At 39.7% G+C, this 14172-nt stretch overlaps 2 protein-coding genes across 2 annotated transcripts in view; both read left to right on the plus strand.

Moving 5' to 3' along the window:
• Positions 1-2428, plus strand: part of itpr1b (inositol 1,4,5-trisphosphate receptor, type 1b) — a gene marked incomplete at its 5' end in the record, with an annotated part of 93072 nt that extends 90644 nt beyond the window's left edge. The window contains one exon of the mRNA XM_080026491.1: positions 1149-2428. Coding sequence (XP_079882617.1) covers positions 1149-1235 — 87 coding nt within the window. The 3' untranslated portion in view covers positions 1236-2428. The remainder of the gene's footprint in view (positions 1-1148) is intronic.
• Positions 2429-5326: 2898 nt separating this feature from the next.
• bhlhe40 (basic helix-loop-helix family, member e40) lies at positions 5327-8471 on the plus strand. Its single transcript, XM_080025353.1, has 5 exons — positions 5327-5661; positions 5778-5841; positions 5956-6063; positions 6417-6540; positions 6997-8471. Exons 1-5 carry the CDS (start codon positions 5585-5587, stop codon positions 7869-7871), a joined length of 1248 nt encoding a protein of 415 aa, XP_079881479.1. The 5' UTR covers positions 5327-5584; the 3' UTR covers positions 7872-8471.
• Positions 8472-14172: the final 5701 nt, after the last annotated feature.

Here is a 14172-nt window from a genome sequence, read left to right on the forward strand (position 1 = left end):
TAAATTAACAGTTGATAGGGCAAAAAGAGACAATGAGAGACTATAAAAGACGGAATCACATAATAGCAATTCTATAAAAATTAGCTTTAAGAAGTTATTTAAAAGAAGCACTGATTCATCCAGCCTTAGAACTGATTACCTTCTTAGACTGATTAGTGATACAGTAATGCTGTGATAGCATTCTTTTGAAAGAGCTTTTTTCCAATCATTTCCAACCAATTTTGACTTCTAAGTTGTGTAAGAATACATTCTGCTGATATTGCGTATAAAGGCCAATAAGTTCAATTGCACAATTGCTGCAATTCACTGTTTCTAGTAAACAGAATTGTAAAAAATGTCTTTACCCTTGAAATGAGAACTATGTGTGAGGAAGTGAGTGTTGCCGAGACATTTTGACCCAGACAGGGGGAAATGATTATTGTGTTGCCAAAAGCTGCGAAGGGCACAGTGGCGGCAGCCATTAGTCAACAAATGCAGAGGGCCTGTTTCGACTTATTTTATTTAAAACAATTCCGATAGAGTGATGTGGGTTCATGAATATAAATTCTCAGTTTTTTCTGGAAGAAATTGGCAACCATTCAGCTGAGCACAGACAGGATAATTGTGCTACAGGTGTCCCTTGTACGGTCAAGCCAAGTAAAATGATCTTAATTAGAAAACTGTAGTGTAAAAAAAACAAATTGAGTTCAGACTATCCACTGATATTTTTCTATCACACGTCCCTCTACGCAGATGTATTCCTCCTGCGACACTCATTACAAGACCACTCTGTCTTCTCACTTTGACTATTGTTGTGTTTCAGTGTTGAGGTGAAAATTGCAATCTTATGTTGCCTTAAGTTGATTCTTTGCAGAAAAGCCAGTCTTATTCTTGCCGGTATAAAGGTTAACACCTGTGTTATGACTCATGGGCTTTGCTTGATCTCTGAAATTTCTTTTAGACTAAGTTTCAGTATTAGTAGTTTGTATTGTGCTGCTTTCGTCAGAGGACAAGGCCGTGTGGATGACGAGGCAGGCAGGATTTCAAAAGAATCTGTTTCAGTAAGTTAGTTAGTAATTGTAATGAAGGGGAGATGCCAAAGAGTCTGCCGACAGGAATATATTGAAGGATATTTGAAGATCTTTATATTTTTATCCCATGCTCTTCAGATGACAGAACAGAGGAAGCAGAAGCAGCGGATAGGCCTGTTGGGACACCCTCAGCACATGAACGTTAACCCCCAGCAGCCCGCATAAGGTCAGCTGCCCACGGCCCTGCTGCAGCTCCGCCATCGACTGCGCGTCTGGACGGAGAGAGCGCAGTCCCTCGCACATAACGTTTACTGCGCTGAGTGTGAGTGTAACTTAGAACGGTAGGGAAACACTGTAACATACAGTAGGTAGTCATAAGGCGATGTGTAGCTCTACCCCACGCACGTGTTATTGCAAAAAGTAGCACTTCGCCCACCTTGTTCTGTTTAGTCCAGTTGGGATTGGTGCCAAATGTTTTCTATGTAGAGAAATATAAATTGGGTTCCTTCCTCACATGGCCTTTAATGGTGGAACTTGAAACTTGAAATAGCTGCCTGGACAGGAAGGAAAAAAAAGTCCTGTTTTTTGTTTGATTTGAATGTTTTCTATTTATGTTTCTGGCCTAACAAGCAGTATTAAATGTCTTATTTTTGTATGTTGTGCAATATATTTACTTAATATGCAACATCCATTGGTGTGTGGATTTAAGTTCCATAGATCATGTCTATTTAAAAGAGTAGGCCAATGTCTTTACTTTATTGCCACTGTATAAAATAGGGGAAAGTTGGTCATCTTTACCTACGCAAATATAGAGATAATATTTAATAAGCTGGCCTTCTCAAATTTTTTTATTTATTTAATTTTATTGAAATGTTTAGGGGTAGTATATTGTGAGAGAGCAATATATATGGATATTTTCTTTCACTTGTGTAAATCCAATGGTGTCATATATATCTCTGTGCTTAACTTATTTGATGATACATTTGCTTTCTTATTTAAATGGGTTCTATAGGACAGAATATTTTGCTTGTCGGTTTAATATACTGTATAAATCACGAAGGATCACTCATGCTATAACAAGTTGCTCAGGAGATGTGTAACTTTTACTATAATTAACCTCATAAGCATAATGTTGCTGTTCTGCAGCAAACTTGTTCCATTTGTGCCATGTCTTTGTCCTAATTTAAAGTCCCATCAGAGTTTTCTGCTTGTGCAGGGACACTAACTTTTACACCTATGTTCATTAAGATGTACTAGTTGGTTTTCATGTCTCTGTTTGAATGAGCTCCTTTTTTTGGACTAATATGTGTACATAAAGTGTGTTGCTTATCTTTGCTTTTGTATAGAAAAATGAGATTGAGAATACACAAATTGTAACTCGTGAATATTTAGATTAATTTAAAATCTGAGAACTTGTACTTGACCATTTGTATATTAAAGTAGAATGATTTATTAAAATGTATGTCATTATCCTTACTGTTGTGTTTGTTTATTGTTGGGGGGACATTATTGGAATTTTAATATTAGAAATTGTATATATAAATGAAACCATTTGTTTGCTTTATTGGGGTTTTTATTGTTCAACAATCTGTTTGCCTCAGATTACTTATACACATATATGCAATCACATACACACATCAGTGTGTCTTCGACAACTCATACCTGTGTTGGTGAAGTTCAAATCAGGTCAGTAGACATAAGGCATAAAGTGATGCAATATAATTGATTATAGGAATATTGAGGATAAACCGGTCCAACGTGCATAGATGTGACGCTTAAGTCACAGCTATAAATACCACCTTTTGACAATGAACAATACACTCCACAAATGAAGTTCAGGAATCTCTGCCAGCGCTTTCAGTTCATAAATTACACTAGGCTATGTGCATGTCCTCAATTAATCTTTTGGTTCAAAGGAAAATTACCTCTGTCAACAGGAAATATGCATGTCTGAAGCCAGCAAATTCCTGCAGTACATTTGTTTAATTTGATGGATATACATTTAAATTACATATATCCTTAATCAGGGGGTTTCTTGGAACATTCTTTGCTTTCCACTTGTCTTCAGACAAGCTGGTGCTGATTTGCCTTTCAGTCTCAGCAACTCCTGGTAGATGACTGTCCCCCAGTAAGTTTCATACTAAGACGCTGATTTTTCATTGCTCCTAACATGGTAGATAATAACAAATATCAACATTATTATCCATCACACAAACGTTTCACAGCTTTTTATGAAGGTTGCAGAGTTGAAACATTTTAACGCCAATATAACTCATTAAAGTGTTGCTTCAACAGAATAAGCAATGGGCTAACTGCTCATTGGGGACATTATTAGAACATAGGGAACATTTCACAGCTAACTGTTTTTTTATCTGTGATGTAGTCTTGACAAAATGAGTGCTGTGCCAAATGACACTTGACAGATACAACTGAACGCAGAAGTAGAAAGTAGCTATGCAAATAACTCACTAAACTATTGTGCTTAAGCACAATTTGAGTAATTTTGAGTAAAATATATTATTTTATACCTACAACAATAAATTAAATTACCAGCTATAGCCTAATTACAAGTTACTTTTCAAATTAAGATTGCAATATAATGTAGGCTATACTTAACACATCAATTATTTTACATGTATACATTCTAAATATAATTGATAGAATTTGACAATTTATAGAATATGATGCAATGTTGTAGTTGAAACTTCACAACTGATTAAGCTACACCTCGACCAACTGCAACACATAGGACCTACAGCTTTTAAATTGTAATTGCATTAATACCTTTTGAATGCAATTTTTTTTATATAGTGGTATTACTAGGCTAGCCTACTTTAACGTAAACAACTTAAATATAGTTCCACCACTGAGTAGAAATACTGGGGAGAACATTTTGTGAAAATGTCTGGCCTGGTAAACAATAATCTACGTGGAAAAGTTTAGTGAAGTCCAGCAGCAGCATCATGGTAATGTTAGCAATGTCGGTCAAAATGTCATTTAGGCTATTATAATATGCCTAGGCTACTAAAATAATCTGAAATGATAAAAACGTAAACACACACACACACACACACACACTGGGACTGACACACACACGTGTGTGTGTGTGTGTGTGTATTTCTATCTATAGGTCTCCCTGCTGCTCCGGGACGTCGGCGGGAGGAACCGACCGAGCGAATCGGCCACTCTTGGTTGACTGCGGCGCGCGTGACGTCACCGGCAGGGATATGTGACTGCTCCCCCGGTTCTCCCGCGCCACGGCCATGAGGAGCTCAACGTGACAGCACGCTGAGTGAGTATGGGTAGGGTTTAGTGTTATCTATCGGGAGCAGCGGGCGGCGGCATAAAAAAAGAGAAAAAACGCTGCTGCATACGTTGCTACGGCCACAGTGTCCTCCCTCCCTGCTACTGCAGGTGCACGTGCGGGCACCGTGTACAGTATGAAATGACACGGTGTCCTAGTGAGCGCGTGACACATGTCGGGCCAGGAGTGATTGTAATGTTAACCTTAGGCCCAATGAAAACACGAAGTGTATGAAGAAGCCATTATTAATTAATTAATTCAATTAATAAAGTCTTCAGTCTTTATAAAAACGGTTGGAAATATTCCAAGAATATTATTGTAGGCCTATTATTTTAGGCAATATGCTTGTTTTTACATTTACTGAAGTCGATCAACAACTTAGCTGTAGCCTTATATTAACATATTATTAGGCTACCACAAAGACACATGGTTGAAACTCTAGTGTGACCTTTTCACTGGAGTTACATTATTTCGTTACTGTTAATACCCGTCCCATACAGGCCTTAAGCTAATTAACAACAAGCTAAAAACTACGTTTATTGCTGTTATTGTCCCGCGCGACAAAAAAAGGCTACAGTGTAGCCTATTCGCTTGTTTTATTGTCACAATGTAGCCGAATAGCCGCCATACTTGCAACCAAGCACAAAACAAAACAGAACAAAGGCTATCTCCGCTCCGTCCGCTTTACTGTCTTTGTAAACATGCTTTTGCCTCCAGAGCTGGAGCGTGGTGGTACACGAGACTTGGGAGGACTAGCCTACTACACAAATGGGTTGTACTCTCAACAGCCGGTGTGGGCGGGGGGAGGCGTGTGTGTGTGTGTGTGTGTGTGTGTGTGTGTGTGTGTGTGTGTGTGTGTGTGTGTGTGTGTGTGTGTGTGTGTGTGTGTGTGTGTGTGTGTGCGGGGAGGGTGAGGAGTTGAAAGCGCCGTGCAACACGTGAGGCTCATGTGACGATGTCGAGTTTGTGTCTCTAGCCGAGAGACGTGCCCGCAGTCACAGGGTTTATTTAACACGTAGTCAAAAACCCACCCAGCTCTCACACATCCAGCCGAGCGTGCAGCCTCCCCGCACATTACTACTGAGTCCGGACTTTGGAGTGACAACACTGTTTGCAGCGGGAACACAGACATACACACTGGATAACAGGAGATACTTTTCTCTGTTTTAAGACATTTTTTTTCTTATTTTGAAGTGCGACTGCAAAAGCGAATTTGGACGATTTGAAGATCTTTTTGAAGTCATTTATTCAGGTTTTACAGTGAAGCAACATGGAGAGGATTACCAGTGGGCAACCACCTCCCTGTCTTCCAAAACACCCAGCACTGGATATAGCTGAAATGCAAGGGTAAGAGGAGATTTTTCTACTTTTATTTAGTTTTGTTGTATCCAAATCCTTTGTTCTGAACCCTAACCTGCCACCAAACTAAAGACTAACTATTTTTCATCTTGCCTCCTCCATAGAATGGATTGTCCCATTTACATGTACAAGTCCAGGAGGGGCATGAAGCGAGTGGATGACAGCAAGGTAAAGACAAAGTTAACAACAGTGCCTAATATTACTCCTGCATGTGTCAGTTTTAAAACTTTAGCCTGGATTTTCTTTTACTTATTTTTCACCTATTTTTCTACCCTCTTCCAGGAGACGTACAAGTTGCCACACCGACTGATCGAAAAGAAAAGACGCGACAGAATCAACGAGTGCATTGCCCAGTTGAAGGATTTGTTGCCAGAACATCTGAAGCTTACCGTGAGTCTTATCTTCTACATATGGCATGTCTGACTCACTGCTACCAGCATGCAGGCAATCTGAGACCACACAGTTCTAGCCTTTGGGATTCAGTTTTTTTTTAGAAGTAGCCCAGATACAAACAAATATAAAGGTTTTTCTTTTGACAATTTCTTGAAATTATATATTTTAATTTAGAATTTTCTAAATTTTTCACAAGGCTTTAGATTGGAATTTTTCTGTTGAGCATTTGTGTGCGTGTAAACGTGGATTGCATGACTCCCCGGGCGTTCGAGGCTCGCCGTCTGGTTGAGCTGCAGAATGTGTTACATAAGAAAGATCAACATGCTTATCGAAGGTCTTCCTGTTTTTAGACGCTGGGTCATCTGGAGAAAGCCGTGGTGCTGGAGCTCACTCTCAAGCATGTGAAAGCCCTGAGTACCCTCCTGGAGCAGCAGCAGCAGAAGATTGTCTCCCTCCAGAAGGACCTGCAAATAGGTATGTTTGATGCCGTGTGATGATGTGTGTAGACACTGTTTATTTCTTAAGCATCCACAGACTGACCGCTCCTCTGCCACATGTTGCATCTATCAGAACTGACTTAAAGCTAAACTATGTAAGATTTTCAATTAAAAAAATATAATTTTTTGACTATGACTAGAATAGACTTCTTCTCTAAATACTACTTTTAATCTCTACTGTCTGCCCACTACATTCCTGACAGAATCACGCAGGCACTCAGGAAGTGACATTAATCGAAAATGTATTACTAGCGTCAAAAATTAAAACAAAAACACGCTTTGGATAAATATCCAGCTATATATTAAGACTTGGAAGAGCAGTAAATAAAGAGACCACAAATTCCTGTTACATAGTTATGTAGTAAGATTTAACAAATATACATATATGTGCATTTAGGATTTATTTTTAAACGTGTATTTCTAATCTAACCAGGTGATCATGGAGGTGAAGATTGCAGCGAGGAGATGTTCCGCTCTGGTTTCCACTTGTGCGCTAAAGAGGTCCTCCACTACCTGGCCAGCCAAGAGAGCAGCAAGGACCTGACTCCTTCCCATGTCATCGGCCACATCCAGAAGGTAGCGTCTGAAGTCCTGCAGCATCAGAGCAGCAGCCCTCACACGGACCAGTTCATCCAGCCATCTTCTGACAAACTGAAGAAACCAACTGAGCAGCCCCAAAGATCTGAGGGCCCCGCCAAGAACTCTGTTTCCGTCATTCAAAGGACTAACCCACATGGGATGAGCGAGCAGAGCGGCAGCGACACGGACACTGACAGCGGGTACGGTGGAGAACACGAAAAGCGCGACGCCCAAGCCAATCAGTGGTCGGAAAGCCATGCTAAGGAAGGGGAGCTCAAACGCCTAGCTGTCCCGTCTGAGAGGATGGCAGGTGCCATTAAGCAGGAGGAGAAGGACGAGCCTAAGGCCAAAAAGTCCAGGTCAGCCCCCTCGGAGGACGATATTCTCTCCGGTCACGGGGTGGCAGCAGCAGCAGCAGCAGGAGGTCTTGGCAGCTACATGAGCTTCTCTTCCTCCCCCAACCAGCCTCCGTTCTGTCTGCCCTTCTACCTCATCCCCCCCACGGCTGCCACAGCAGCGGCCTATCTGCCCATGCTGGAGAAATGCTGGTACTCTGGTGGCATGCCCGTAATGTACCCGGGCATGAGTGGTTCAAGCTTTCCCCAGGAGACACTTCAACAACACTCATCTATGGTGATGTCCCCGAGGTCAGCATCTCCCCACCAGAACCACATGGACTCTCCCGCTCATCACAAAGCTTCAAATCAGAACTTGGAAGCCGAAGACTGAACAAAAATGTGTTTCCGTTTTTGGAATGTTTCCCTCTGAATGTTGGTAGGGCCCAGTGAAGAGAGGGGTAAATGAACACAAACGCACTGGTATCCTTTCAAACCACAGCCGTTGTGTGTGGGCCCATCTGGACATTGAACCCCAAACGGACACCTATCGTCTATCATCAGCTCCTTAGCACACTGAAAACAGGACTTTTTTGGGCAACTTGATGTACCCACGCGAAGGCTCATACAGATCACCTGTTGCATGGCTGTGAAACACTGTGAAGATGGTCAGTTTTTTAAGACGATGAGTGCGCAGGTTCTTTTTAAGCGAGGTTGGCTTCTCCGCACTCTGTTGAATGTCAGAGGTAAACCTAGAATGTAAGGCATAGATAAGGCCACCCCACTTCTCCCTCCACCCCCCAAACAATTATTTGGTCCTACTTATTTGCACACACACACACACACACACACACACACACACACACACACACACACACACACACACACACACAGTAATGAATGTAAAGATGGAACAAAAGGCCCCATTGTACATGCTGCTTGAATGATTATTATTATGACCTGCATCAACCCGTTTTAGTTTAGACTACAATATTACCAAAAAAATAAAGTGTCTGGCTCCTCACTAAAGACATTTATCCTTTGATCCTTTAATTCCCCTTGGAGCAAATTGAACACAAGTGTTCGCAGTGTTCAAAGAATTCAGGGCGTTGTCACCGACCGTACGAGGTGTGTCACTCACTGTCTGCTGGAGAGATGGATGTGGCCATATTTCACGATTTTAATTTGTGACTCTTTGTGCGACTAGATGGAGTTCCTGTGAAGTCATGTCTTGTAATATTTTTTTTGTTCATCCGATCCTACTCGTACATCTCTATTTTTGATACGTGACCCATTGAGTGTATTTGCATCGCTACCAGAGTATGGATGGTTGAGGTAGTCATTCGCTGTATGCCATGAGAACGTGTACAGTATTTAGCGTTGTGTGCAACCAGATTTGCATTTTGCCCATAAATTCCCGGTCAAGTCAAGGCCTGACTTTAGCTCATGCTGTTGACTTTGCTCCTTTAAAGACACAACAATGGCAGGTGCTTCAATGTAATTTGCTTTAAATGTCTGTGCCTGTGGCAAAGAGAGTGAATGTAAAGTTCAAAGAAAAATAATAGTTTTTTATAGACAGAGGTACTTGGGATTTTTATTTTGAAAATGTAACAAAAGGTTGTTTGTTGTACATATTTTGTATATAAAGTATTATTGATATATATTAAAATATTAATAAAAGCTTCTTTTCCCTATACATGGAATCTGTGTTTGACTGCATGATGGGGTGGACGTGTCATCGGCACTCGGCAACACACACTTACATAACACTTACATAACCCATACATCTGCGGGGCCTGTGTAAATCAATAGCATGTCTCAGATTACAAGCTGTTAACATGTTCAAATTCAAAAGCATTTCTAAAGCAATTTTATTATTCTCATTATCAGTGCAACTGTTAGCTCAACAGAATTGGCATGATCAGTACTATATGTTGCTTACTACTGCAATGAATATCATACACCATACAAGAACAACTTATCTTTTACTCTTCAATATTAGTGAAACTAGAGATAATAGCTTTTTGGTTTTCTTCCAAAAAAGAAGACATTAACTACAAATCCACTCGGTTATCTGAATTTGACTTTCTTGGTTTAGTAATTCCTATCCCAAACAGTTCATATGGTTAACGGTAGCCATTGTAACAATATTGAAAGTGTGTTGAGTAGGAGCAGAACATGGGTCTGGCAACTCGAGAACACCACAGTGGATGAAAATGGTATTTGAGGTTGCGGGGGAACGGATTTCTTTGATCTTTGATTTACTTTCACATTTAATAATATGGAAGAGCAATCTCCATCAACCTCCTGTTGCTTGTCTGGATGCTTTTTCCTGGGTGGTGATACTGTTGTAGTAACAGTGAAAATAAAAAAGGATTTTTATCACATTTTACCACCCACCAAAGCTCCTTCAGAAAAAAGTGGAAATGGCCCTTTTGCTTTTCTTGTAATCACAACATTATTTCCTCAATTTGTGTGCTGGTCTGTGTGAAAACATTCCAACTCAAATGGCATTTTGACTTTTCATACTCAAATCAATGTGCTCAAAAATGCAGTGCTGGCGCCACCTTGTGGAATTAGCGATTCATACAGCAGAGGCTGCCATTCATTTGACCACAACTGATGAACCCAATCTGAGAATATGTCAGAAGCAATTTTTTTAAAGTATATCAATTTCAGTGTGAAACCCCTCATCAAAATACCATGCTTTTTGTTTTGGTTCTGTTAAATACTATAGAATTTGAAGATAGTAAGTCTGCTGCTCCAATCAATATGTTTTACAGGATTACAAGTGAATGCTAATGTTGCTTGTATCAGCTTGATGTAAATGAGCAGCAGGTTAAAGGTGAAGTAAGCGGTTTATTTATGTTAATATAAGTGTAAAATCGCTCTTTATTCATACAGTGATCACTTACATAATGTGCGCGTTTCATAAAGCCGATCTCTCAGTCAGCTACTCTGCATGTAATCGGCAAATAAACTTATTGTAGTATCCCGAAATTTTTATCCAATCAGAAGAGAGAACGCTATAAACCGACACTCGTCTCACTCGTATATACACTCCATGGTCTCACTGCCGGTGCACGCCAGAGCAACAGATGGGTGAATGTGTATGCGCCTACAATGGCGGAGCAGGTAAAAATCCTTCCCAATGTCTGTTTTGATGGTTTTTATCATGTTTTATGACACTTATGGATCTGAGATGATGCTAGATAACTTGCTGCTTTAAGACCGCAGTGCATTAATGTGGTGACGTAGGGAGGAGCGAGGGGACTGCTAACTGCAATAACTGACAGGAAGTTAGCTAAAAGAACCATTCCGCTTACAGCACCTTTAACCCTATGAACTTTAACAGCATACAGTATATGGTAAACAAAACATGTCATGTCTATGGCTTGTTTCTGCTGCCTCCATGTGGTCAAAGAAAATAGTTGATGTAGGTTAACGACAGCATGGATGGGGCAGCTACACCCACTGAAGAATCTAGCCTTCAGGCTGAAAAGACGAGGCCAGTCTTAGACATATATTAACCCTAATCCTGCCAGCGTATTTTATATACATAGACTACCGACGCAGTCACTAGAGACCCCAAGTAAAAATTACTGCAAGAAAAAACCATCAAAGAAAATTAATACATTATTTGTCTTCAATAAACATAATTAGTTACGTAAATAATGTATTCTGAGAGAAACTGATTGTAATCGTTTTAGGAGAGTAAAAGCTGATATGCTCAATGCAAACAATTGAAATATTGTTTTTTTTACAGGAATATCAGTGTTTTATGGAAATATCAGTTTTAGAGTTACTCTGCTGTCTGTCAACTTCAAATTGACTGAGAGAGCTCCCCTACTCTCCCTGATGGTGTGTGATTCTTTAAATTCGAAACTATGGCAAAGATAAACTCAATAAATAGTTGTTTTTATTAAAACTACATAGGTGGAATTGACTGGGGCAAAATGGCCCCAATACATTTGTATTTTAAAAAGTAGGAATTAGAAGAGAATCATAAAATGTCATGAGGAACAAGTAGATTCAGAAAGTCATGAACAAGTTGAATGGTAAAATAAAACACCTCTGAGATATGATGAGATGTTTAACTCTGGGCCGAAATGGATGAGGGTTAAAACATAATATTTGACTGTTGCAGGGTGACTCATAATCCCGTGCTCTCACCATGGCAGTGTTGACATCACACACCAAACACAAAGATTCACGCAATTTCATTTTCAATGAATGACTATATTCATAAATTTTCATTTTCAATTAATTCAAACTAATTTCTGAATGTATCCTTTGATCACTAGAGGGGAATTCATAATTGAGCCGTGGCAGTATATGGCCTCCCTTGATTCCTGCTGCTTAAAGTAGCAACCCTGATGGCTACTGTAGAAAACCCTGACACCAGTGTTACAGTCATAAGATAAAAGTCTGGCTCCTGAAGATCTGCAGAGACGAAAGTGCCTTGTTATTGAGATATTGGCTGTTAGAAGTTTAACTTTGAAGCTCTTTGTACCAAAGGACACAACGGCCTGGGATGATGGTGGAACTTATGTGCATGGATATGGGTTACATGGTTGTTGTTTCTGAGAACAGTGTGGGCAGTGAGGATGAGGCAAAAGGGGGCGAGAAATGTCATGGCTCAGAGGCAGGATAGAAAAGAGACGGTCCATGATAATAAAACACCATTAGTCTGGCCACGTGGAGGACTACTGAGGACACAAAGATCAAATTGTGAAGTACAGAGACAATGTGAGAACCCCTTCACAGTGCTGTTTTAGTTAGCATAATAAATGCATGACTGGTTAACTATACTACTTAAATACATTAGTGAAAAAGTTCAGAAATACGTTTCAAAGATGTGATAACATATAAAGACCCTGTGCTCACTAGGTCACATTATTGGAGTTTCATATCTTGATGTACAGTATTTTGTTAAGATTTACAAAAAGATTTTCACATTGTGTGTGTGTTTGTGCGCGCACAGCAACTGGGCACAAAGGTCCGGCTGAGTCACAGAACTTTCTTTCATGTTAACTGTAGATAATGTTCCGAGCAGGGAATGACAGTCACTTGTCAATGTTTATAACAGCCTCATGTAGCCATTTAATATACAATATTTCACTTATAACTTATAGGCTTTACTTTACAATTGGAGAGTGATGAAGGGTTTGATGTAGGGCCTACTTGGTTTACAATGAAGTGCTTATTAAGTGCCAACCTTTACATGCACAATATTTGTATTTTAACTTAGTCAAAAAAAAGACAACTGATAGTGAGACCTTTGGTCTTAGCTGGAATTTTTTGTGTTAACTGTGACGGAATATCAAATTCACACCAAACCACAAAGTTCCTCTTTTAACCTCAGTTACCCTGATTCCTATAACTGACTTCCTGTATTATACCAAGAATACACTCTAGTGGTCCAACCTTCTCAGTGTCACTACCCCTGTACACCCGCACACTTCATTTATAATAATAAATTACTTTTGATAAATTCTACAAGTGAGGCAAGGCGTTGATGGTATGATAATGTTATTGTTAATGATAACAATACAAATAGTACATAAATAATAACTATGTATTAGTAACGTGCTGCTTATTAACATTGGTTGTAACATGTGAGTAACTTTACTCAGGATACTTTTCACAGAAGGGATTTTACATACAAAACACATATTCATCAGTTTATAAAATATGAAGCATTTTTAGAAACTACCCGACCGCAAAGCACACTTTTCTTGGCCAACTACAACATTACAGGACTACTCATTGTTATAATTCCTTTATAGTAAATGTAACTTAATGCTGCATGTAATACGCCAAACAATTAGGGGAGAGTGGCCTAAGTTGTGCCACTTTTTACTCAAAGTGACTTTAAAGGACAGTAACGTCTCCAACTCAAATATGTACATATATTTTGGGGTGTTGTGCATCCCTGGCAATAAAAACTTTGGATCTGGAATAAACTGTTGAAGAAATATAGCTTTCGGAAAAAAAGTTGTCTTGTGGCACAACTTGCCCCCGGTGTGGTGTAAATTGTGCCGTTGGAGAGAATACCATGGGGGAAATTGTGCCATTGATATACAATCATATGAAAAAGTTTGGGAACCCCTCTCAGCCGGCATTATAATTGACTCTGCTTTCACAAAATAAATATAAAAGTGGTATGTCTTTAATTTACCAGGAACAGCTAAGTACTGGGATGTTTTCCAAACAAAGATTTTTTGAAAAGCAGTATTTGGTTGTATGAAATTAAATAAAATGTGAAAAACTGGCTGTGCAAAAATATGGGAACCCTTGTGGTTTTGTTGATTGTAATGCCCGTAACAGCATGTAAAACTGATGATTTTAAACACAAAGTTGGTTGGATTATGTTGTTAAGCCTTGAACCTCATAGAATTGTCTGTTTAATCATGAGAAAATGTATTTTAGGTGCCTAAATGCAAGTTGCACTTCTCTTTGACTCTCTGCTGAAGTGAGACAGAATGGGATCATCAAAACAGCTCCCAAAAGATCTGAAAAACAAAGATTATTCGTTGTCATGGTTTAGAGGAAGGCTACAAGAAGCTTTCCCAAAGGTTTCAATTGTCAATTTCTACTGTAAGGAACGTTGTCAGGGAATGGAAGGACACAGGCACAGTTGCAGTTAAACCCAGGTCTAGCAGACCAAGAAAAGTACAAGAGCGGCATATGCG

The sequence above is a fragment of the Ammodytes marinus genome (assembly GCF_949987685.1).
Source record: "Ammodytes marinus genome assembly, chromosome: 4".
NCBI classification, from domain to species: Eukaryota; Metazoa; Chordata; class Actinopteri; order Uranoscopiformes; family Ammodytidae; genus Ammodytes; species Ammodytes marinus.